This window comes from Neomonachus schauinslandi, chromosome 5 (assembly GCF_002201575.2).
Source record: "Neomonachus schauinslandi chromosome 5, ASM220157v2, whole genome shotgun sequence".
Classification (NCBI taxonomy): domain Eukaryota; kingdom Metazoa; phylum Chordata; class Mammalia; order Carnivora; family Phocidae; genus Neomonachus; species Neomonachus schauinslandi.
The window spans coordinates 110,569,067-110,595,798 of record NC_058407.1 but is presented as its reverse complement, the minus strand read 5'-3'; the positions used below and the strand labels follow the sequence as shown (position 1 = coordinate 110,595,798).

Genomic DNA, 26,732 nt, shown 5'->3' with positions numbered 1-26,732 from the left:
GGTGGGGCCCCCGGGTTTCCCGCCACGTCCCTCGGGGCCCGTGCCGCGTCCACGGCCACCCTCTCGGGTTGAATGTGATGGAGAATAACTTCAGGCAGAGCGATCCTTGCTTCTTCTTCCCGGCCGATGTGGGCACCGTGCTGTGCGCATAACCGGGCCCTGGTTTTGGTCGGAGTAAAGACAGCGGGAGGTGTTGGGCGCGGTTCCGGGAGCATCAGTGACTCCTCACAAACCCGCTCTCTGTTGTCCCTTCAGTGTGGGTCCTGCCAGCGCCACGGTCCCAGGGGCTGAGCTTTGATGAAGCCAGGGCATTATGTACAGCGTAGAAGACCTCCTGATTTCTCATGGATACAAGGTGTCACGAAGTATCCCAGCGCCCGGCGAGGATGAGCGCGAGGGCCACCGGCAAGCGAGGAACCGCACCAGAGCTGGCCAGGGCCTGCTGAATGGGTGTGACCATGGCCCGGCAGCCCTCCCCCCCCAGCAAGCCGTCCCAGGGGAAGGGACACGTGAGCACCTCAGAGAACAGCCACCGCGCTCCCAGAGCCCATGGAGAGCCCCAGAGCACTTCTTCTCGAGCTTCTGAGCTGGGGTAAGCGTCCATGTGAACCCACCATTGTCTTTTGTCTTGGGGATTTGGCAGTGGGTACGGAAGTCAGATCCCTCAGTGCCTGTGTTTGGCTGGAGCCGGGGAGGGAGAGGGTGAGAGACAAGGACACTTCTTTCCACTGGGGTATCTGGGGTGTTCAGGCAGCACGGAGCCCAGGGCCTGGCCATAGGAGGCCTTCAGTAAATAGTGGTGAGTAGATGAATCCTATCACGTGAAACACACGGCATTCTAATACCCGCCCTCTCTTTTCCCTTACAAGCTGCTCATATTGCCTCAGCTAGGAATCATTTCAAAACTCTGTAAAAGCTAGTTTCTGTCAGGCACACATTCCTAGTCCATTAGGCTTTCTTATTAATAGGTTTCAATCTTGTGTACATTACAGAGTTGAAAGAGGTATATATCGCCCTCGGTGTGTGATGAAGAAAACCTTTCTTCTTGTATATGCGTATAATTCCACTGGCTCCTGACCCATCTTTCCCTTGCACACACTGGCCCCCATATAGGTGTCCCGTCTGAATACAGCTGTATCTGTGGGTGTTTTCTTACAACCAACCAGAGGGCAGGTTGGCTGGGGGAGGGAGGGCTAAAAAAGAGGGAATTCGGGCAGCTTGCCACAGAGCCAGCATGGGAGAGGAGCCCTGCGACCCCCATGCACACAGTTTGAGGCGAGAGGAAACCCATGTCATCACTTCATAAAAGTGTGTTTGTCCTCAGCACTGCGTTGGGACCAGGCTCAGCCTGGGGGAGGAGGGCTCTGCCAGTGGAGAGCATGTTATGTAATTGTGCGTAACTGACAAGAAATGGACCCACACACAAATGGAAGCAGAAGCCTGTCTTCAAAGGAAACAAACAAGCAGAAAACCAAGCAAACAAAAAGGGGAGTGAATTCAGTCTTGGGGAAATGAACCCACCTCCCATGGTTCAAAGTCACCTTTTCACGGAGAGGATCTTCCTTGTTGGTTGGCAGCTTTCAGATGAAAACGGGAGGGATTTTATTCTTAAAATGTACGGCATTCAGCACCTTGGTTATCGAGTGAAAGCGAAGGCGATCAATTGCCCTGCTGGTGCCCGGGGAGGTACGAGCAGGCTGATGCTGCCCCGGGAGCTGTGTTTCTCCGACCACGGATGTGGCAGGGTCAGGAGGAAACCCGGAATGGAAAGAGACTTAAAGCTGCTTTTTTTAACCTTGCCCTTCAGACTCACACTTGTGTCCACTACTGTCTTGGGTGTCAGTCTCTTCAGCCACGTGCCCTGAAATACCTGCCCACGCTGGATTTGGGGAGAGGCCGCTTACGCATGAGTCGGCAGAGTTAGGACAGCCCTAATCACACTACGCAGACTTGCGCACGATTCTGTCCTGCCTTCTGTTGCTTCTAGCTTTTGTGCTGAGTGTGTCTGTACCTTCTGTCTAGGATTTCAGGGCGCTGAGGCTCTCCACCGTGTCTGTTTTTGCTTGTTACAGTGCTGGATACATAGTGTGTCTAACGTGTGCTCATGGATTCAGTTCTTTCTTCCACTGTTGTAACAACTGTTGAGGAGCAGGAGACTCCATTTGTGGCAGTGGAATCCCTGCAGATGGGCCTTATAGGCTGTGTGGGGTCTCCCTCAGTCTCACAGATCAGAGGAGGGGGCAGTAAAATCCCCTCTAGAATTCTGGGCGGGCCGCGTGGCTCCCAGCCTCATCTACAACCTGCTCAGATGTTCTAGTCCCTTAGTGCTAACAGGCTGTTGAGACCACAAGCACTCACAGCCCAGCCTCTAGGTAGGTAGGCATAATCGGATCTATAGGCAGTCTTTCTTTCTGTCATGAGTAAAGTGCTCATGTAAGTAGCTTTGGGTAGCACTGGGATGTCTTCATACAGATGACAGAGTTCTCGACAGATCCGGCCATTTCCCCCCACCCCCACCCCATTTCTGAGGTTGGCTGATTAACTTATGAGATGTAGGGTAGCTTTTGGATGGAAGGTTGCCTTGGGGAGTAAAAAGAATATGCATACATGTTTGCAAAACTCCATGCCAGTGCCCAGAGCCTCAGAGACCAGCTGCAAGGCTTCCTGGATTGAATTGAAAAGATGTTTTCTTCCTTTAGTAGCTTATAGAGAACTGGAAACAGGAGGCAAACAGAAAAGCGAACAGAAAGGTAGGCAGGAGAATTTCTTTTCAGGAAAAAAAATGTCTCGAGAGGAAATAAATAGGTGCTAGGAGTTAAAGCCTGGAAATTGAAGAAAAAGAAAACCCAACAGTACTTTGGCTTATGTGAATTCTGAATCGGGATGAATCAGTGGTTCTCTGCCAAGTCCCAGCCTTCCGTCTGCTAGGTCTTGCTTCCTGCCTCTCCCACACAGTAACACTTGGGGCTGGTCTCTGGGTCTGGAGGGGCAGGTGGGGCCCCCAACTCCAAGCCAGCAGACCAGGCCGGCTCAGGAGGGCCTCCTCTTCTGGCAGTGTCTTGGGTGGGGTGAGGTTTGCCCTAGAGCGTGTCCCCACACTGCAGACCTGGCCTCAGTGCCCACAGCCTCCCCAAAGAAGATGGTCAGAGTGGTTGGGAAGGCCACAGGGGCCCAAAGAAGGTGGGTTTGTCTTATTCTGGTAGGATGGCAGGTTAGCAGTGTCCTTACAGCCAAAGGACATGAAGCCCAGAGCATGTCGTAAGGGCCACTCACTCGGGGCCACAGCGGAGGGACGCCCGGCTCGGGCCTCAGGCCGGGGCTGCCAGGCAGGCTGGTGGCCAGCTCTCCCCACGTGAGGCCTGTCCCCGTTTGAAAGGGGCATGGGATTCTCTGCTGCTGTGTGGGGGACTGTCGTCTCTCACTTCCTTGTCCTCTGCCCTCCCCCTGGCATGCGCGGATGTGCAGTGTCTCTCAGAGCACAGCTGCGTCCCTTTCCTGTCTGGGGCGCTCCATGAGGAATGCATCCTGCCGTACCTAGATGAGACGCGCGTGCGCAATGCTGCCGCTCCATGTGTGTCGTAAGGGCCGTGTTGTCCCGCGTCGGGGGCACGCCTCGAACGTCAAGGTAGTCTGGTGAGAATGATGCACTTCGGTCTTTCCTTCAGTAATTAACCTCGGCTTCCAACAGCGTTTCTTATGTAAGGGCTGGTTAGATCCAGTTAAATTGAGAAAGAAAACAAACCTCAAATATGGAGCCTTGACTCGACTTTGCCTGCGATGTCAACCCCCAGCTCGGGATGGGCCCCACGGGCCTCCGCCTCCAAGCCCGAGTCCTGTGCCCTCTCCTGGGCACACCGCTGTGTGCTCTCTGTGCACCAAGCCCTGCCTGGGACGACCCAGAGCCCTCCTCCCTAGCCCCTCCTCCCAGCTCCCACCAGCAGCCCCTCCTATCAGCTTGCCTTCTGGGGGAATGATTCGCTCCCGGGTGTTCTACCAGCACCATCTCCTGGTCCCCAGGATTGTCCGCTTCCCGAAAGCTGACACCATTGCGAATTCATCTCTGGTTTTGCTAACTCCTATTAAGGAATTTTGCGTTTATTAAACACTCAACACATTTTTTAAAAATAAATTGGATGAAACCTAGTACTTCTATGCCCAGGCAGTTGTGGAAATGCTGAGTATTTCAGAACACTGGGAGAAGACGGGATGGGAAGTAGAGAAGGTTTTTCCAGCGAGAGGACCTGGGCGAGGCTGGTTTGGGAAGGTTCCATTGTGGAAAAGAGGGGCACCGACTTCCCAGGCTGGGCAGCCGAAGAGGCAGTTTTGATGGCTTCGTCCACACCACTACCTCCTGGGGGACGAACAGGGTGGAAGGGAAAGGAAGGAACAGACACGGGATTCAGCAAAAGTCCCAGGAGGCCGAATAGCCTTGGCAGGGAAGTGTCCCTCCTTTGTAGATTCTGTGGGTGCAAGACCCCAGCCCGCTCGAATGACAAGGGCAAGTTGTCGTGAGGCTGTAATGGGGAGTCTCGCGGAGCACCCACAGGTAGGAAATGAAGATGAGCGGGGCCTCATTGATGTGGGGATGAGAAAGCTGGGACCCAAGATCGGTAGTCAGTCGCCCTCTCTCGGGGTCGTGAGTGGTTCCCCTGGGGGCCTCTCCGCTCTCTGTCCCCCATTGTCGCCTGGCTCTGCATCTCCCGGTGCTTCTGCTCCCTCCTTTGCAGACCAGCCTCTTCCCTTCACTGACAGCCCCTACTGGCTAGTAACTTTGGCTCAGAGTGACTTTTGTTCTGCTCTTGCTTCTACGTGATGGCTCAGGAAGCCCCTGATGACCACCACCCATGCCTCTTAAATTTTTGAGAGAAGGACTCAGTAGTTGGGCTTGGGCCTTGGTTAGCACCTCTCAGCCCTGTCCCATCAGCGGGGACAGGGAGCAGGGGCTGGATAGGGGAAGAGAGGGCGGACGGGGAGGAGGAGATGACCAGATGTGGATGTCTGATCTTCACCTGTGCTTGATAAAGGGGCTGCGGGTGAGGGAGGCGAGTGCTGACCATGCACCCCCAAACATGTGCTCTTTTCACAGGTCATTCATTTAGTAACTCCAGAGACTTGGCATTTCCCCCTTAAGTCAGTTACTCCGGAGAGCTTATCTCGAGGCTAAACCACTCCTAAATGGTCTCGGTTAGCAGATTGTGCTGCTGGAGCTGGCTGCAGGCTTTGCACGAAAGTCACTCACATGGTACAGGAAAAACCTCATGGGCCACATCAGATGTCACTACAGGATCGACAGGTTCATAGCTGGAAAACCACGGGTGTCTTAAAACTGCAGACAGCATTCTATATATCACATGATTTGGTGCTAGATTTTTAGTGTGTCCTCCCTTCTTGCCGTATAACCAACAACAGATACTTCTGGAGTGCATTGTATGTAACGTCTGTGTCCTCCCTCTGGCAATATGGAAAGGATGTTTCTGAAAGCTTACGTTTACATCTGTGTTCAAAGATTATAACGAGAGGTTCATCAGTTTGCATGAAGTTGAGCCATCGATGCACATACTGTGTTGTTCCAAGGCTGGGTTGTCCACACGTGCGCATGCGCGCGCACGCACCAAGATTAAGGAGAGAACAGAGGAAGTGGGCATAGGGGAAAGGCGAGCTGTTATCTATACATGGAGGAAACGGCATGCTTAAGATGTAAGTAGCCATTACTGCATAATACTTCGCTACTTTTAAAATATGTAGAAGGCCGTTATCAGGCATTCACGGTTTCCTTACTGTGTTTCCGCTGAAAGACTATAATCAGAGGAAGCTGTAAAATAACTTAACATAGCAGGAGTTTGGATCTGAAAGTCATACCATAATAGGTTCTTCTCTGCTTGGCCCCAGGAATTCTGGTAAAGCTGTTTGTTAGTTAACCATGAGAATAACTTGCAATTACATCTTGTCATCAGTGGCAGGCGTCACTGAGGAGAGACGTAGCAACCTAGACGAGTCTCTGATGTGGTCGGGGCCTCATCTTGGGAGGTTTCTATTTGATCAGCAGATGTCTGCTCTCGATGGTGCTACTGGATATGGGAAACAGTCACTTCTCAGAGGCTTTTTAAGCTTCTCTCAAGTCATAGCCTGCTTATAATGGTTTTCCAAAAAGGAAGCCTTCAAGTTTAACATCTGTTTCCGTGTATCTATTTTTCTTTACAAAATTATATTTCCACAAACATTATTTGTCTTTTAGCTGCTTGCTTCATATCCTAATTATTAGGTGGTATTATTCTGACCTCTTCACAGAGGAAGGTCCGAATTGTTTGAGCTGGTGAGTTCGTGAACACACATGGCAGATTCCGACCCCCTATGCTTCCCGTTGTCTTTTTGGTAAACCCTTCTTGCGAGGTGCCTTGTTCTGGTTGTAAGCGCTGCCACCATCCAGACGTGCCTGGAGCCGGTCCCCCCTCCGGCACACACTCTCAACGTAGCTTTCCTGTTGCCAGTGCTTCCCGACAAGAAGCAGGTTAGACCCTCTGAACATGAGACTTCAGGAAGAACAGCGATGATGATGAGGAGGTGCCTCTAGAATTAATGGGGAGACTCCAGCAGCACAGCCTAGAGCTTCATTGGTCTGGGTAGCTGGGCCCTGGTCAAGAGGAGAATTGTGAGTTGAGTGCCTTCTTTGGTCAGAGAACTAGGTCCATTAAGGAAGCCAGGAGATACCCAAGCGAGAGGCGCACTGGGTGATAAGAAGACGAAACACAGGTCCAAAAAGAGCCCTGAGTGCGTCTTTAGTCCCAGTTTACTTTGTTTCAGAGATGATGATACCTCTGAGTTCTTGACGAGGTTCAAAGAACCTGAGACCAGAGTCAAGCTGATGCATTAACGTGTACTTGCTGTACCTGATGATGGGCACAGTGTCCTCATCTGTCTACACAGAGAGCGGGCTCGTCCCTTCTAGCCCCTTCTGGGTCTGGTTGACCTTCCTTGGAGGCTGCCTCCCCCACTCTTCACTGCTCGGAGCTTAACCTGTGAGGCACAGAGAGGGCTCGCTGCATGTCCACGTGAGCACGGGGTTGGTGGCGATAGGATCGTGAAAGAGAAGCGAGAAATTAGGGGTGGCTTTTCTTCATTGTTGATGGCGACACCATATAGACTGCGCCGGCGAAGACATTTTCACAGTAGAACTATGTCCTTATTAAAGAGAAAAGGGGAAATTCAGTATTTGCCTCACCTATTAGAGTTATGGGCAAAAAAATGGGTCAGAGCTTGCTCTTCCTGCTTTGTTTTAATAAACTAAATATTGGTCTGTTCTCCATCATCACTGTGGAAGCGGGTGTAGCTTCTTCCTTAGAGACCAGCCATCACCGGAGGGGCGGAGTCTTGTTATGACAGTCAGCTATATCATTATTTCCTGTTATTGTGAGGGCCCATTGATTACGACTTCGAAAAGACAATACGGATCTAAAATAATCATCACAAAAGACAAACACTCAGTTCTTCTCTCTTTCCTTTGTGCCCCTCACCTCCTTCCTCGGACGTGGCAAAGAAAAGAATTTCAAAATGATCGATGCTGCTGAGAATTTAATTGGGTTAATAATAGTAATACTTGTTTTTTTAAAAAAAACCAAGGGCTTATTGTATGTTAGACACTTCGCAAAACAGTTTGAATGTATCTTCTCATTAAGCCCTCCCAACGAACTCAGAAAGGAAGGAACTATTCCCATCACTGGAGTGTAAATGAAGAATCAGAGACAAAGCGAAGGGAAGCGATGTTGCGGAAGGCACGGTCTGGAAAGCCGGTGTGTGGGCTGGGTGCTCAGGATCCCCTCAGGGCATTGGCATACCCTCCCTGTTGGTGCACTGAGAAGCCCAAAGCCACCGATGCTCCCTGTAGCCCGGGGCAGGACCACAGCCCTGACTCTCCTGTGGACCGGAAGCAACCCTCCCTGGGGGTGGACATAGGTTCATTGGGCTCCTTCTGGCCTGACTGCAGGCACCAGCATCTTTTTCCCCTCTGCTCTGTCGTCTTCTTGCTGCTAAGAAATTTATCAGATGGTGACTAGTAACCGGTAGTAAATACAACTAACAATTCTCGTTCAGATTGAATTGTTGCTCAACAGTGATATTGATCCATAATGTTTCCAAAGGAGCCTTATCTTCTCTGACTGATATTTATGCTACCCTCCATATGTGAATCTTACTCTTCTCTTGACCTCATATTTTCCTTTCCAAAATGACCTTTTTATTACCCTGGGTCAGTGGGTTATTTACACAGTATAGCGTATTGAATATACCAGGGCACACTGAAAAATAGAATTGCAGGCTTCCAGGCCCGGGGAGCATTAAGAGCAAATTCTGTAGCAGTAGATGGCTGACCCCATCACAGAAACATGTCAGACAGACATCTCACACGGGGACTGGTGAATATGAGTCACTCTAAAGAGATGGCCCAACGCCTCTGCCAATCTAGAAGAAGAGAGCTTCTCCTTCGAGGAGTGGGAGGCTCTTTAAGTGACTGTGCATCTGGGTAAGATGGGCCCATCTGGAGTAGGGAGTGGCTTCTGAAGGAATAGTGTTGGCAGAATGCCACAACTGTCCCCCACATCCTGTAGGATGTGACCAGTAGGGTGGGGAGGCAATCGGCAGCACCAGCATCTGCTAGGCTGGCAGGCTTGCCAACTGGAAGAAATCACGGGACCTGGAGTCCACTTTAGTGGAACTTCCCACCCTCCACCCGGACCTCCACTGGGAAGCACTGCTGGCTAGACTTTGGGGGCTGTCCCCGGGAAACCAGGTTCAGGATTTTGTTCATGGAGGAGGGAGGGCATCTCTCCCATGCCCACCAGTATCGACGCAGAGCTAGGCTGTTGTGTGCCTGGATGAGAAGTTAGTACAGCTCCTGAGGACCTGGAGTCTACTGAGAAGGTGATCCCGGAGCGTGTGAAACCGTGTTTACAAGTCATGTCAAATGTTGCCATTCTAAGTAGGCTTTTACTTTTTTTTAAAAAAAAGAACAGTATTTTTTGTTGTGGTTGAAAATGAGTCATGAATGTACTCATAGAAATGTCTCTTTTTTTTTTTTTCACCACTAGCTTTTATATATTCAGCGAATGGGCTTGCCTCTTTTCCTTTGGACATGTTGTTTTTCACGTGTTCACCTTTCAGATACTTTCCAAACAGTTTTTATCAGTTGTTTCTTCTCTGTGATAAGGCGTGGGGCTGTCAGCAAGTGTAACGTCTGCCTCACCTCTGTCCTGCTTTCCCAGGCGCTCCGTAGAAAGACCCTGCTGTCTCTTTGAACTTGTCCACACAATTTATTTGAGTTCTCACATTCCACTTTGTTTTTCTTATCTTTTTCCCACCCTGTATTAATGTGTTCAGCTTGTTTTTGTAAAACGTCACATTGTTAACTTGTTTAAGATGTAAATTATTAGCTCTCATTTTTTTCAAAAGAAAAATTTGATCTCATCTCATTTCCTCAAAGGTACGAGAAAATGTTCTTGGCCTTGAAGCCATGTGAGGGAACACACAATTTAGCGGAGAATGGACATCACATATTGAAGCCAGTAGATACCCATGCTTGATAACTTGTCTGAGGGAGAAATTGACCAGAACTGTCACCAGGTGGGGTCCACTTGAACCTGTCTGAGTCAGGCATCTTGGGTACAGGACAGATGTTTGTTAAATAGGTTCTTTAGCATATTCTATTATATAGATTATTTATTATTTCCCAGATGACCTTGTCTTGTACAAATAGAAAAAAGTTGAATCCAGAATGCTTAGCCATTTTGGTTAGTTAGATAGGGCAGTTGTGACAAAGTTAAAGTGATACAGTGTAACCTTTTTAGGTGGGGTACCTAAACCTGAATAAACTGACAACATTACTAGTGTAGGTAGTTACAGTCTGACTATTCTTGCCCTATTTATGTCATCCTTTATTTGTCTTCTGATCATGTTCACGGAACGTCCATAGACAAATAGCACCTTGGGATCCCGGCCATCTCTTGGCACTTAAGCACACCACACATTTACTGAGAAACCAGAATATCCATTGAGAAAATGAGCAAAAGCCACACAATGTGGTTTTTCTCATAAAGTCAGGTGCCCCAGGAGAATGTTTATAGGACTGTAAGGAGTAAGAACGGTGCTTATTAAAGCTGTGTGGTATATAAAGCCCACTCACTATCTGCTGAAGAACAGAGGCAAGAAAGGAGATTCTTGACTCTCTCTCTCTCTTTTTTTAATATTCTTTTTTATTATTATTATTTTTTATTTATTTTTTATTTTTTATTCGAGAGAGAGAGAATGAGAGACAGAGAGCATGAGAGGGAGGAGGGTCAGAGAGAGAAGCAGACTCCCTGCCGAGCAGGGAGCCCGATGCGGGACTCGATCCTGGGACTCCAGGATCATGACCTGAGCCGAAGGCAGTCGCTTAACCAACTGAGCCACCCAGGCGCCCTCTTGACTCTCTCTTAATTGGGTCCATGACAACTGTCACTTCTTACTAAGTTGCAGTGGTTCAGTCTTGCCCTTGGACTGCGTGTAGAGTCTAAGACCCTGCAGTCCGTGCATCTTCTGCTGTTTCTCGGGGCATCTGTGATGGACGGGCGGTCAGAGAGGACTTCCTCAGGGAAGGGCCTGTGGCCTCTGGAGCGCACGGTGGCGACTTGCTGGCTCACTCAGGTGGGGGCGGGGCTGTGCAAGGAGGGTGCAGGTGAGGGCTTCCACCCTGCCCGGTCCCTATGGAACCTGCCCCAAGAAGAGTTCTGCTAAGCTTTCAAATCCTAAGTGCTCAGAACAAAGTTTCAGCAACAGCAAGAGCAAACGAAGAAGCTGACCTTCAGCCGTGCCCCGTGTTAAGACCACCGCCACTCTGTGTAAGTGGTAAATGCAGAAGCATTTAGATTGCTCAGTGGCAAACGCTTTACCTCAAACTGATTTTAAGTATTTTCTGCTTTGTCAACCGATAACTCAGTTTTGCTTTAAGTGGCTGCTTAAAAAGTTATCTGGAGCAGGGGTGGGAGCAGGACTTGAGGCAAAGAAGGAATTCCAAAATACCACGACTATGGTGGTACTGATGATGGCATGCCTTAGAGAGCGTGCAGGTCCGGTTATGAATTCTGTGGTCTCCCAATACATATTAAACTTTTGTGTACACCACACCATAGTCTTTGAAGTGCGCGATAGTGTTATGTCTAAATAAGCAGAGTACGTACCTTAATTTAAAATATTGCTAGGGGCACCTGGGTGGCTCAGTCGTTGAGCATCTGCCTTCAGCTCAGGTCATGGTCCCAGGGTCCTGGGATCGAGCCCCGCATCAGGCTCCCTGCTTGGCGCGAAGCCTGCTTCTCCCTCTCCCACTCCCCCTGCTTGTGTTCCCTCTCTCGCTGTCTCTCTCTCTGTCAAATAAATAAATAGAATCTTAATAAAAAAAATATTGCTAAATGGGGGCACCTGGCTGGCTCCGTTGGTAGAGCATGCGGCTTTTGATCTCAGGGTCATGAGTTTGAGCCCCACATGGGGCCTAGAGATTACTTAAAAAAATAGAAAATTAAAAAATTAAAATATTGCTAAAAATGCTAACCACCATCTGAGCTTTCAGCGAATCATCCTTTTGCTGGAGGAGGATCTTGCCTCGAGGTTGGTGGCTGCTGAAGGTGGGGGTGGCTGTGGCAATTTCTTAAAATAAGACAACAGTGAAGTTTGCCACACTGGTCGACTCTCCCTCCCATGAACAATTTCTCTGTGAGATGCGATGCTCTTTGATAGCGTGTGACCCACAGTAGAACTTCTTTCACTGTTGGACTGAATCCTCTCAAACCCTGGTGCTGCTTTATCAGTTCAATATGTGGAATATTCTAAATCCTTTGTTGTCCTTTCAACAATCTTCACGGCATCTTCGCCAGGAGTAGTTTCCATCTCAAGAAACCACTTTCTTTGCTCGTCCGTAAAAAGCAACTCCTCATCCATTCAGGTGTTCTCACGGGACGGCAGCAGTTCAGTCCCATCTTCAGGCTCCACTTCTAATTCTGGTTCTCTTGCTGTTTCCGCCCCATCTGCAGGGACTTCTTCCACGGAAGTCCTGAACGTTCCGTTTGTAAAAACGGTCAGATCTGAGAAGCGCAGTAAAGTGAGGTATGCCTGTAATGATGATGATGATGATGGTGATCATGGATGTTTACTGTTTACTGACCATTCAGGCTCGCGGAATAGCAGCCTCCACCCGGGTGTTGGGAATGGTCCCCTTTCAGCCAGTTCCTGGCAGCTCTTCACCCTCCTGCCCCACCCCAGGCCTTCATCTGCTGTTGCCCAGAACCAGCAGCCCCACGGGCCCCGTTCCCACCATCCTCACTCCACTGTCAGCTGAAAAGTGGGCTGCGCTGTAGAAATCCTTTGAAACCACAAAGGACACCTCAGGACATGGAAAAAAAAAAAGCTACCCTCACTAGTAATCATTGAAATGCAAACTGAAACCAATCAGGAGTTATTTCCACTTATCTAATAAGGAAACAATTTAATTGTAACAACCAGAGATGGGAAAGGATCAGCAAGACTGGCTCTCCTCTGCATCTGGGGGGGAGAGTAAATTGCAACTGTGGGCCTAAGGGCAGATTTGACAATAGAGACAACATAACGCCCCTGATCTACTAATTCCTTTTCTAAGGATTTATTCTGTATAATCTGCGACCTGCTTAGTGTTTGCGAACAATAGTGTTTCTCAGAGAGTGTTGGAATGTCCTCTACAGAGGCCTAACAGTGATTAAAGGAATCCTGTCCCTATGATACAATACTAACAACCATCCTTTAAAATTATGCACTTGAGGAATTTTGCATTACATCGGAAGACGTGACATGGAGTGCCTACCCAAATGGGCTTTATTTAGGGTCAAACTTACTGTGTTTGAAGCGGTCCCTACACCTTGCAAGCTGTGTAACTTGGGAGAGATGTCGAACCTCTCTGTGCCTCAGTTTCCTTATCTGCAAAAGGGAGAGAGAGCAGTGGATATTGGGCATCCTTCCCACAGTGCCTGAGACAGCATACGTGCCCAAGTGCACGTTAGTGTTAAGTTCCTTATCTTCTGTGCCTCCGTTTCCCCCTCGGTCCAATGGGAATGACAGCAGTTCCTGTCTCGGGAGCACAGGTGCGTTAACGGACAGAAGGCCCGTGGCGTGGGCCGAGCATGTAGTAACGGCCACGTACGTAGCAGCTGCTGGCCGCACTACGCGTGCAGGAGAATGTCCACATAAACCAGATCCCTAGCAGAGACCACAGCTCTTTGAAAGTCCGCATCCTCACCTACACCAGGCCTAGAGCATATGTATCAAAATAACTGTCACTGGGTGAGAAAGATGACAAGCAGGTTTTGTCTTTTGTACTTTCCTCTATTTTTCCAGATTTTGGACAACAAATGCATATTGCTTTTATAATTTCAAAACCCAGTAGCGGTTTTGGAGTTGGAACACTGTCTGTTAATGAGAGCAGTTGAGCGTGCCATGATGTCTTTGGGTTGATGGCTTCTCCGCGCTATGGAGAAACTAGCCCCCTAGCCTCCAGTCGCTTGTAGCAGCCTCTGACTTTCTGCGCAGGGCAACAGTGCTGTGCAGATTTCTTCTTTGGCTGCGTTAGAACAGTGACTCCAAACCCCGGGTGCGTGCTAGGATCATTTGAGGGGATGGCAAAATATACTGGTGTCATGCTGCTGGCTAGACTGGGGGGCTCTCAAGGAAATTCTGACATGTGGCCAGGTGATGGGCGGCAAGCTGGGAGCAGGCTGGCACTTGGTACTTCCATTTCCTGCCTGCCCTGGGGGTCCTGGCGCACGACAGAGCCCTTCTTCTCCTGGTGAGTTTCCAGGTCAGCCCGAGCAGTGTTTCCTACATCACCTAAGATGAGACTCCCCTGGAGTGCTCGCTACAAATGTGGGCATCTGGACCCTGACCCAGACCTCCCGAATCTGAACTTTTACCAGAGAGACTTGGTAACGTGTGTATTTAACGAGCCCACTGGGGGCTTCTTGTCATCAGGGAAGTGCGGGAACTCTGTTGAAGCCCTGGTTCTGTCTCAGTCGCACACTGGGAATATCCGGGTACCTGGAGAAACCCCACTGCCGGCTCCGCCTCCCGCCTCTCTGACTCTGACGTGACAGAGCAGGGATATGTCTGGGCCTCGGGACTTGGGAAGGCCCTCTGGATTCTAACATGAAGTCCTGGTTCACAGTGACTGGCCGTGATGGTTCTCAGAGTGGGGTGCCTGGGACCCCATCGCTTGGCGACATGTTAGAAATACACTTTTGTGGGGTCCCACCTGAAACTGCTGAATCAGAAACTGGGGATGGGACCCGGCCGTCTGTGCCTAAGCAACCCTTTCTCATGCTTCCTGCCCACGCTGAAGTTAAGAATCATGGCCCTGGGGTGGAGTTCTGAGAAGCAGGTTCCCAGACGAACTCCCGGGAGAGCTCAGTTGTCAGGACTCAGAAGGGAGTGGACTCCTAGTGGCCCATGACCACACTTTGAGAAATGCTGCTCTCGAGTTGACCCTTGTTCCCTCGGGCACTTCGAAGTTCTAAGAGCCTTGACATCTCTCAAGTACCACCAACATCCTCATGTTCTTGTGGGCAGCTTCTTGCTGCCACTCCTAGGCCCTTGGTGGCAAAACTCGTGGCTGCCTTCCAACCATAATTAGTGGGACATGTTCTCTTTAAAGTCTGTAAGTACTCTGGTTAGGAAGATATTTTGCAGAAGTACTGACCTGAGTTTGACTCGGAACGCCAGTCACAGAAGCAGAGAAGGACGTGTTTCTTCTATGTGGTTCTTGCCCCGGTATAACCTCTGTGCCTCTTTGTTTTGTAGGTTTTATCATCAGCCCGTGCTAAGGTGGTCCTCTCAACCCCAGACTGCTCACGACCACGCCTACTGGAGAAGAAGAGGGCAGGAGGTCAGTGGCCTGCTGGGGCCAAGGGACCGAGAAGATCTGGAGGTCAGAGGCATGGCCCAAGCACAAGGTCTGCCCATCCACGCAAGGGAGGGTCCATGGGAAGTTGGAGGAAGGACAGAGAATGTGATGAAGAAAGCAGTTTGGGAAGAAGAGCTGAGAATGGCGGGACCTGCCAAGTGGCAGAATATAAGCCTCGAGAGCTGGAACCAGCCAAGGAAATTAGGGAGGCAGATGTCCGATGGTGATGGGGAGAAATTATTTCAAGATCTGTACCCATTCATGCAAGGAGAGCAGGCATTGAATTCCCAAAGCAAAGGGAAATCCCAGTCCCTGCCCAGGGTTCTTTCCTCCGAGAGCCTGAGTTGCATGGACATCCCCATTCCATTAAATGATGGACATTTTCCAGGTGTTCCTAAAATCCCATTTTATCCCCCAAATTGTGCACCAAATTTGGAATCCACAAGGAACCCTGAGAAGAGCGGCTCCTCGGTCCCTTTACCCCGGCCCAAGTTTGGGCGACCCCTCAAGCCCCCGTCCTACGACTCTCACCAGCACTCCAGGGTGGGAGTGGAGAACAGCGACTCTCCAGTCAGCCAGCAGGTAGACCTGTGTGTCTCCTACTTGAGCAGAACTCACGAGCCCAGGCTGGAGCTGTGTGCATCTGACTCCGGTTTAGAGCCTCCGGTGTACGTGCCTCCGCCATCGTACCGGTCACCGCCCCAGCACATCTCCAACCCCTACGTGGAGGATGCAGCGCCCAGGCCCGAGTGCGGTGGTCCCCGTCAGCAGCAGCATCCAGTGGAGCTGCCGGGCCCGGGTTGTCCGCTTCCTCCCGGCCCCCCGGGACCCGAGAACGAGTATGGTGTGAGCCCACACTCTCCTCGCGGGGTCCCCCTGCAGCCCCGGCCTACCACCGCTTATGACAGCTCTGTTCTGTATATTCCCTTTGACGACCCACGGATCCGACATTTTAAACTGGCCCACCTGCAGGGCTTCTGTCAGGAAGCAACGGCTGATGGGCAGCCCTACAACCCCAGCCCCGGCGCCACCCCGGCACCTGAGCATGGACACAGTCAACACGATGGCACCGTCTCGAGCCCGCAGAGTGCAGTGACGCCGCCAGGCAGTGTGAGTGGCTCCTCCACCACTGATCCCAGTCCCCGGTGGCTGTGGGGCCCGCGCCCCAGGGATGCAGAGAGCAGCGGCTTCCCTGAGCAACGAGACCATGGGGCCATGAGAGGACAGTGGCCTACCACGGGGGGTGGCCAGCAGGGACACACAGAAGGCCCAGCCTCCTCCCCCAGCCCGCAGGGCGAGAGTACCTGGGAAACTCGAACCAAGCTCAAGAAATTTGAAACTGGGATTCTGACCAAGAAAAGTTCAAAGAAAAAAATGAACGAGACGATATTTTGTTTGGTTTCCATCCCAGTTAAATCCGAATCGCATCTGCCAGATATAGATAGGAACAACAATGACTTAAAACAGAGCACTGGTAAAAAGAATGGGCTTGATAAGAGCCTGGCTTTGCAAGAACAAAGTCTGCTGAGCACGTCTTCCACCGACCTGGAGCTGCAAGCTCTCACAGGAAGCATGGTTGGGAGAACAGAGTTCCAGAAACAAGATCTGGGGGAACCAGAAGAAGGCAAACAAACAAATGACCTCAGATTCATTCACCCTACAAAACACAGAGAGCTCAAGTATTCTGGCTCGTGGCCAGGACACCAGTACAGAGATCAGCAAACACAAACCACTTTCACCGAGGACTCCAAAAGCCCACGGCCCCTCTCTGCTGAGAAGCTGGGAGGGTCCCCAAAAGCCGTACTGACTCCCAGACTTCCAGACCCCCTGGCCTCCGAAGCTCACGCGCCCGCGGTGTTAGCTTCCGGTGACCAGAACCAGAGGCCAAAGGCGCCTCCCCTAGAAGGTCAAATGTCCCTCAGCCCCTCCAGCAACAGCGCTTTCTCAAGGACTACGTCCTGCATACACCAGGCACCCGCTCCGAAAGCAGGGCCCGGTCGGGCCAGCGCGGATGGCCGTGGCTGCGAGGCCAGCCCCGTGTCCCGGGGCGAGGTTGTGAAGGGGGAGACCACCGGCCCCTGCAACAGTAAGCAGCTGTTCGGGCAGTTTCTCCTGAAGCCCGTTAGCCGGCGCCCCTGGGACTTGATCAGCCAGCTAGAAAGTTTTAACAAGGAGCTTCAGGAAGAGGAGGAAAGCGGTCACAGTGGCAGTGACAGTCGCAGTGAGGACAGTGACACAGAGTGGCCATGCGAAGGCAAGAACTGGGGCTTCGGTGAAGCCAGCCGGGCCTGGAGAGCTGAGGAACCCCGAAGGAGGCCGGCGCTGGAGGAGCCCGGGGCCCGGCCGGGAAGAGTGAAGAGCAAGTCTGAGAGCTGGAGCGAGGAGCAGAAGCCCGGGGGGCCCTGTGTCCTGCCTCAGTCCCCGGGCCCCACGACGGTGGGGCCGGGTGGTGGCAGGGGTGCAGCCTCGCTGTGGGCACACGGAAGCCCGGTCGCAGAGGAGGGGCACCAGGAGGTGGAGCACAGAATGAACAAGCTAGCTGTCAGCCCGGGTCCGCTGCAAAGAGTGACGTCTTCTAGGTCAAGTGACACAAAACCAGCGCCCTCGTCCGATCCAGCTGAACCGAGGCAGCCCCAGGGAAGTCAGGAGCTGCCCGGTGTTTCCATTTCTGGGGAGCTGAGCACAGCACCCCCTCGGCAGGCTGGGGCTGGAGGGGAGAGGAGCCCGCTGCTCCCACTCTCTCTTGCCAGCAAACCCCGAGGACTCTCCGCACCGGACTTGAGGTCTGTGGGGCTGCCACCTGCACAGAAGCCGAGTACCGATAAGTTAGATGGGTCTTTAGGAGAAGCGAGTGCAATAGAGATCCCCCCGAATGAGTCCCTTCAAGCGAGGGCTGCGAGGATCCTGGGCATTGAGGTGGCCGTGGAGTCCCTGCTGCCGGGCGCCAGGAGAACGGGACAGAACCAGCATCCCGGGCCTGATGGAAGTGCCCGCGGGCCGGAGGCCCCCAGGGAGGAGTCTGTGTCCAGCTCAGCCCAGCCGGATGACCCCTCGGTGTCCATGGACGCCTTTTATGGCAGGAGAAAGTGCGGCTGGACCGAAAGCCCTCTCTTTGTCGGGGAGAGGGAGAATGCCCGTCGGGCTCCCTGGGCTGCTGAGCACTCAGGTGTGGACAGGACTGTCCCCAGCAAGGCCCCGAGCCCCGAGCCTCAGCCCAATCCCGAGCCTCAGCCCAGCCCCCAGGAGTCCCAGGCCTTCAATCACAAGGACCTGGGGACAAAACCACCCTTCAGGTCCACTCTGTTCCATTTTATAGAGAGGACCCCAAGTGTGTCAGGCTCGGAAAAGAGGCTCAGAAGCACTTCCAAAGTGATCGAAAGTTTACAAGAGAAACTGGCCTCCCCCCCAAGGAGAGCAGACCCTGACCGCTTGATGAGGATGAAGGAGGTGAGTTCTGTGTCTCGGATGAGGCTCCTGAGCTCCTGGAGCACTGACTCCATGGAGGAGGCTGAGGAACTGAAGGCCGAGAGGGGCCCCGGGGTGCCACCTGGAGGCCCAGTGTCTCTGAATGCTGGGGAGCTGTCGCAGAAGGCCGGGCACCCCCCCTCTGTCTCCAGGGGTGCCCCCTCGCTGGAAGAAGACGGGCATCCGTCGGCACAGAGGGACAAGAAGAACGTCCAGCAGGATTTCTGGTGCCCAGGTGAGGAGTTGGGCGAGCAGGCGGGCGTTCTCAGAGTAGAGAAAACACCAGGTTGGTGGATGATGAAAATCCTGCATTGGTGAAGTTGAGATTATGAATTATTGTTCCAAAAGATTCTTCCTTTTACAAAGAATTATCCAGAGGCTTTGCTTAAAAATCAAGATCCTGTGGTGTATTGTGAAGGATTATATCTTTATGGAAATTACCTATGCAAACAATTATATACAGTTATCTATATAAACAAGTGTTGGGTCCCTTACCATGAAGAGGTAAATCAGTAAAGTATTCCAGCTTTGGCGCAACACCTTGATGAGCCTTGCGGGAGGCCATAACGTGGGTAGTCTGCTCTCTCTCCCAAAACAAGCGTTCACCCAGACCACCCGCACGCTCTTTATTAACTCTGATAAGAAAAACGTACCCAGATAATGATATAAACTGCCCAGCCCATGATGTTGTGTCTCACACTGCACCTTCCAAAATCCTTTGTCCCCCATTTTATCTGTTTTTGCTACCACACCTTTTATGAAACTTGAAAAAGGTTTAGGAGATAAAAGGAACAGTTTGTACTTTCTCAACACCCTACCCCTTTATAAAAGGTTCACCCATCAGCTCTGTCCCAGAAGGCCCCCTGAGGCCTGAGTGCTAAAGCCTAGGACGGAGGGTTTTGGCAGCAGGGCCGCGCAGGCCTGCGGGCCTCTCCCTTCGGTCACCCTAACGCCTTCAGAGCTGCTCCAGGTCAAACCACGAGGTGTGTTCCTGGTGGCAGCAACAGGGATTTCTCACCTCTCAGCTCTGTCACAAACAGGCAACTCTGTTTCCAGCATTTTCTTCAGGGGCTGGGGAATTAGCAATGATACATTCTAGAACTAATGAGAAAGAAGAGTGGAGGGACATGTCAAAAGGCCTGATCGTAAACCGCAGACAGCCAGGGACCTTGAATCGTTCATTCGGACCTTTTTACAGTAAGGGGAAACTGCGCCCTCGTGTGTGTGACCTCGCTGACCAGGGGCCCCGGGCCCCCCTCCTGAGCCACGCCCTCTGGTCTTACTGTAGGGCGGTGCCCTTACCCCCACCTTCTCTGTTTCCTACTTGGAAATCCAAGGATTTAAAAGTCAATGGCCAAGATTCCTTATTTCAGCTAGAAAAGTCCAGAATTCTTGTTCCACAAAACATCCCCGTGGCAGTTTTTACATTTTCCCACAAATGCACTATGATTCTTGGGAGTGTTAGCCAAGTGTTGCTCAGTTGCTTATACAAAATACATGATTGAAATAACCCATTGGTCAGGGCCCTCTTGGATCATCTGACTTGACAAATTTGGTCTTTGCCAAGAAAGAGAACACTAAGATGTGCAACTCTTGCCATAATGGTGGAAAAAAGTGTTACATGGCCCATTTTTTGAGCTATTGGGACTTATTAGGCTTCAGCCTAATTCCTCTCCTGGTCCCTCCCTCTCCCCACCCAAAATATGCCCACTTGCTTTTAAGTGTGAGCTAAAATGAGTTTCTTCCTCTGTCCTGTCTCATCCCAAGAACTGTAAGGATTTTAAAATGAGACAAATCCTGTTATATTAAAACGCCAGTTTGTCAAGATTTCTGTGTCTCAGTCCACGGCCCACATATTTTGGGAGGATTTTCTAACACAAAACTTCTAGTTCAGTAAAGCACTCCCTCACTTTTTAGCTTGATCATTTGGCATGTGGATGGGGTTGGACAGGTATCTGAAAACATGTAGATAATGCCAATTTTAATGTTAGCCAGCCATTAGAAACAGCTCTTCATAACCTTTTTTTTTTAAACTATAGTTACTGACAATCAGTAGAATTTTTTTCCCTCTCCATCTGATGCATTTATTAATACATAATAAAATAATAAAATGACCCCAAATCTAAAGGCAGAGAGCTCCTCGTGATGCCACATGGCTCCCTCTGACCCTCTTAAATAATTGCATAGCAGGACGCCATCAGGGACGATTTCGTACACGTGCCGGGGCTCAGGTGAACCTCCATCGGCCCCTCATGGGACAGTCACCAGGCCTGTCCCAAATCATTTTGAGAGGAATGCAGATCATAGGATGGAGATGGTCAGGCTTTGAGAGATGTTAGCTTTTCCCCTCGTTGTTGTTTCACAAGTTAGAATAAAGCCTTGTTGCTTTTTTTGCTGATAAACTCTTGGATTTTGTTTTCCTCTTGATGTATTTTATCATGTTACACACATGAATCATCATCTCCATCCCCACCCCACCTCTGTTCCCGTCATCCCGGTGGGCAGGAGCCACTTCACCACTCCCAAATTCACAGCCCACTTAGATCCAGATTTTGTTCTGGAATTTTAAAATAAGTTTATGTCACGGATATCTGTGACGTCCCCCTGCCCAGCATACACACGCACACACGCCCTTCTAGAACTTAATGATCTGTGTGGTGGTGTAGTACCCATTGTATCATAAATACCTTTATTGCAACCTAAAGGTGGTCCTTTCAGCTGACATCTTTTTAGTGGTGCCGGCTAAGAAGGCAGCACCTCAAAACTAACTCAGGTGACAAAATCCCATCTGTGCTGGATGGATCGTGTTCCAGTTTGGAAGCATAATCCAGGCACTGGTAGTGTTCAGAGCCTGCTGGTTCCGTAGCTTCCGTGGCAGACTCTGTCTGTGTGGGCGCAGGAAGAGAACACGGAGAGACTGCTTCAGGCCGGGGCTGCATCCTGGGAGGGTGTGAGGTGCCAAGCAATGGCACTCGGGGGAAGGCTGGATATCAGCACAGCTTCGAGGTCAGTAGCTCTCAAGCATGTTAATGCACAAAATACCCACAAGGGTAGGCCTTAGTGAGTGGTCTCCAGCTGAAATATTGCCCACCGGAGCCAGGATTCTCACGACTCAGAGTAACCTCTCTGTCCTCCAGACCTGCATCAGCTGGGATGATAGCTCCTGGTTTCATGTGGTTCCTTGAGCATCTGAAATGGGGCTCATCCAAACTGAGAGGTGCTGCAAGTGTAAAATACACACCAGGGTTCAAAGACTTTGTCTAAATTTTTTTTTAAGTTTCTCTATTTTTATATTGATTCCCTGTCGAAATGAAATTGGATGTATTTGGTGAAATAAGATATATTATTAAAATTAACTTCACCTGTTCCCTTTTATTTGCTTTTAACACAGCTTCTAGAAAAATTTAAAATAACGTTATGTGGCTCACATTGTATTTTTATTGGACCTACACCATCCACGACCCACAGAAGGAGCCTATTGTCCTCCAGAGTTCTTTCCCCGGCTCCCTGGCTCTGGGCCGTTAGCTTCAGCAGTGAGGCTCTGGGGTGCAGGCCTGTTCTGTGGGGGTGTCTCCCTCTGCCCGGCCCAAGGTGAGCTGCTCAGTGCCCACTGTATGTACCTTGAGGCTCAATAGATGCTCAAGCTCTTCCTGGCCTCTCAGCAGCTGAAAATGTGCCCCTCCCGCCGCGTCATCCGTTAGTGACCGCCCACCCCATTTCCAGTGGAGAAAAAGATGTTTTTGCTCAGAGGAGGGCCCCCTCGGATTCCGCACCCAGGAGGCTGACTGAGCACAGAAATGCTGCTCTCGGCGGTCGGTATCCTGTGTCATCACACTGGGTGTGGCCAAGTGTAAAAGATCAGAAGGCAGCAGACCCGCCTGAGCCCCCCTTGCTTTTAGCCACGTGGGCACTTGGTGCAGCAAATCATGTTGGAGGTGGAGCAGACTGCTTTTCCTACATGCAGGCACTGTGTCCTATCTGGTTTCTAACGTCTGACTCTGCGCCCTAAGCACGGTCGTCGTCGTCACGGTTGTAGTATGGATCGTAACCGGATCGGGGCTGAGTTGAGACAGTGGGGGGAGGCGTGGGAGAACATTCGGCTGCTAGAGAAATTGGGATCTATACGGTCTTCGTCATGTACAGTGGTCCAGACAGATTTGAGCAGAGATTGTTTTGCAGTAGTGTTTATAACTGTCAAATTCTACCAATCCTTCCGAATTTCGTAAGTGTTTTTTCTTAAACAGTTAGGACACCTTTGTGCTGCTGTGGCAGGAAATTCTGATTAGAGGAGGCACACAAGTGAGCTCGAGGTTGACTGGGTCCCAGAGATCTGAGTCCCCAGGGGGTCAGATTCAGCATCACCCAGCTGTAGCCCTCATGGCAGCCCCAGACCATTGTCCTTTGTGTATGGTGTCCCATTTGGAAACCCCACCGCTCACTTGGGCCCAGGTTGGGATTTTCCAGTGTGGGCTGTGGAATGGGTCAGCGCGATGGCCCAGGCCCGTACACCCGGGTGTGTGGGAAGGCCTAGAAGAGGGTGCTACCAATCATGTGTCCATCCTGGGGCCTGTCTGCTGGCTGGTGGCAGTCAGGGACAGCAGGCCTCTCATTGCCAGCCAAGTGGTCAGGATTTCAGGGTCCTCAAGCCTTTCAGGGACAGCATTTGATCACAGAGATGCTTTTTTTTTTTTTTTTAAGATTTTAGTTATTTATTTGAGAGAGAGAGTGAGAGAGAAAGAACATGAGTGGGGAGGGGGGGAGAGGAGATCAGGGAGCCCAATGTGGGGCTCGATCCTGGGACTCCAGAATCATGACCTGAGCCGAAGGCAGATGCTTAACCAACTGAGCCACCCGGGTGCCCCACAAAGATGCATTTTTTTTTCCATTTATATGAAATTTTTTTTTAAAGATTTTTATTTATTTATTGAGAGAGAATGATAGAGAAAGAGCATGAGAGGGAGGAGGGTTAGAGGGAGAAGCAGACCCCCTGCTGCGCAGGGAGCCCAATGTGGGGCTCGATCCTGGGACTCCAGGATCATGACCTGAGCCGAAGGCAGTCGCTTAACCAACTGAGCCACCCAGGCGCCCCAAGATGCATTTTTTTTTAAAGCAAGATTTCATTAGAGTTGTAATTTACAAAAAAAGAGAGAGGAAGAAAAGAAGAGAAAGAGAGAAAGAAAAGAAAGAGAGAAAGAAAAGCGAAAGAGAAAGAAAAGAAAGAAAGGAAGAAAGAAAGAAAGAAAGAAAAGAAACAAGAAAGAAAGAAAGAAAAGAAAAAAGAAAAGATCCTTAGTATCAGCCAGACATAGCACTGCTGGTTTACCAGTGTTGCATTTAGTGTTACCGATACCCTCCTCTTCCACTGTGGACCACAGGAAAGAACTATCAGAAATTAAGCAACTCACGGGGCGCCTGGGTGGCTCAGATGGTTGAGCATCTGCCTTCAGCCTGGGTCGTGATCTCCAGGTCCTGGGATCGAGCCTTACGTCGAGCCCAGCATCGGACTCCCGGCTTATTGGGGAGTCTGCTTCTCCCTCTCCCTCTGCCTCTCCCCCTGCTCATGCACTTTCTCTCTCTCTATCTCTCTGTCTCAAATGAATAAATAAAATCTTTAAAAAAAATTAAGCAACTCACATGTTTCCATCTGTGATTAGGTAATGATCATACATGTCCTTTTAAAACACTCTTTTGATGATAGTTTCTTACTCGGTGAAATCAATATTGTTTAAATGTCTAAGCATTCACTTTACACTTGTGGATTTTTTGTTCCCTCAACATACTTATTTATGGTCTGAGGATTAAACAGAAAACACACTAATTGAATATACCACTAATTTTTTTGTTTTGCTTTTTTTTTTTTTTTTTGCTTTTTCACAGATTCCTATGACCCTAGCAGAGTGGAGAGGGTGTGAGGAGATGCCAGTGAAGCCCGAGATCGCTAGAGTTTACTCACCGGGTGTCGTCTCGTCTGGCCTGCCCTCCCGGCTCGCCCGCGTGTAGGCTGGAACCTGCTGGCTTGTAGATCCCGTCGCAGCCTCTCCCACTGCCACCAAGAAACTCCTCGTCCCTACAGAATCACTTTGTGGAAATAAAGCAGTAGTCCATTGAAACCATCTGTTTTCATAATATGAAGAGTTAATACTTCTATTTAGAAAGTAGAGTCACATAAACTTTCCGTAATGATGGATTTAGCCAAGCTGGTAAATAGTTTGGTGTTAATCTGGTTCTATGTGAAAATTCGAACGTGAATGATTTTGAAAGGACTGTGAATGTCATAAATTCCCCTGTGCATCTCCACGGCCTGTGGTCCATGCTCACAATAAGGAGTTTGGGACTTGGGCCAACTGCCCGGCGTTCCAGCACTTTGAGTTTAGGGGAAATGGGATGAATATATACGACCCATTTCTAATCAATTTGGCCTTCTGCTGCTGCAAGTAACTCTATTTATAAGTAACTTGCCATCAGAGAATAAAAGCAATATCTTTTTAAGTTCCTAAAAGATTAAAACTTGTACCATAATGTACTCAGAGTATTATTTATCTGGCGATGAAATACTTTTGATCATTCGCAAACACGCCATCATCTGCTTTGCCCTCAGTATTATCTATTTTTATGTTCTGTATGGTTGTTTAGAAATTCTTTATATGAAAAATAATTGCTGGTTTAAAATAGACCATTTTAACAAAGTAACTATATTTCTTTTTACAAAAAATGCTATTTTTCTATGATGTAAACAATTGTGAGGTGGCAGATTTTTAAGGAAGTATTATTTTATTTAAGAGTCTGTATCCCTTTGTGTGAGAGGAACCCAGAAAGGGTTCATGTTTGTTTTAAAGCACACATCCCTTACCCCCTCACAACTCAGCTCCTTTTCTTTTATCTTAGAAAGAGATGTCCATATAGACATTTTACAGGGTTAATAAAATGAACTTTTCACAAAGATGCTTTTGCAAATGTAGCTGTAAGGTGATATTTGAAAATAACCTGCTCAAAACCAGCCAACATCCTTGCAACTATTTTTGCTGCCATATCCACTAGAATTACCAAAAAACATAGCTTCATCTCGATCTGTCTGTGGAGATCTCCCCTGAGACCAGACTTTCCTCCCCCTGCCCCTTTACAAAATACTGTCTTTTTATCTAGAATGATCCTTAATTATTAGTCTCTGCATATTTTTTAAAAGTGCCAGAGACATTATATATATGCCAATACAAAACTACTCCAAGGCCTATGTATTCAACTGTGTTTACTATTGCAGTAGCCTGCACAAATTTTATGCATTTTTATGCGTTTGCCCCTTCTTTTGAAGTAAGGTATCTTGTTAGCTAACACTTCCTGAATGGCTTCTTGTCTCTTTCCTTCCTCTTTCCCTCCCTTTTCTTTCCTTCCTTCCCTCTGTTTCTCCCTCTCTGTTTCTCTCTCTCTTTTTCTTTGAGAAACCACCTTATCTATTTTTAGGCGTTTCAAATTCCTAAAATATGAACTGTTGGGTGGTCTGCAATTTGGCCTGCAAACAACTCTGGCCCATTTTTATCTGTACCATATGACTTTATTTCATAAGAACTTCATGTCTTTGGACTGTAATAAACAACACAGAATCTAAGTAATTCTGAACAATCGTTTCAAATACACTTATCTGCACTCTTGGTTCTTACTCTTACTTCTTTCCAGATTTTGGCTCTTGTGAAAGGCTGTAGTAGGCTCTTGCTTTCCCAGCAAATGAGATGGGCCAAGTCTCAGCATTTGGAATGGTTAGAAACTTTTTCCCAGGAAACATTTAATGGGGAAGAGGTCAGTTAGCCTGTTATAGTTGGTGAATCACTCAAGTCGTCTACTAGAACCAAACGAGGGTGGCTACCTGGAGGTCTTTGTGGGGTCTGCTTCTCTCCTTCAATTGCAAAAGGAAGAAGGTGTGCGTATATAGACGTACATACATAGACACATACATATACACATATCTATGATCTCTGTTCTGACTTCCTCTTCAAAATGTTGATCCCGTCTAAAAACTTCTTTTAATCAAAATAACTACATTTTAGCTTATTCCTCAAGAGAAAGAAAAGGATCCTGAAGAGAAAAAAATAGGGTAACCTACGTATATCACAAAGCAAAATAGGATACTCTTTCAGTTTCTCTTCTAAGTTGTACCATCTTTCTGAAACCATTCTGAATTTAGTTGAAATTATCAATATTTATACTTTGAACCTTAGTATCTGGATTCCAGCCTGTATATAAATCTTTTGTTGTGTGTTGGGGGGATAACTTTGACAATTTGACTTTTAAGCTTGCACATTCTGAGGTAAATAATACATTCTCTAATCCAAAA

At 49.4% G+C, this 26,732-nt stretch overlaps 1 protein-coding gene across 1 annotated transcript; it reads left to right on the top strand.

Moving 5' to 3' along the window:
- Window positions 1-313: 313 nt before the first annotated feature.
- On the top strand, window positions 314-26,277 carry JCAD (junctional cadherin 5 associated). Its single transcript, XM_021686520.2, is given in 4 exon segments — window positions 314-484; window positions 486-592; window positions 14,839-18,641; window positions 24,284-26,277. Coding segments are annotated over 4 exon segments (4,116 nt in total). The 3' UTR covers window positions 24,319-26,277.
- Window positions 26,278-26,732: the final 455 nt, after the last annotated feature.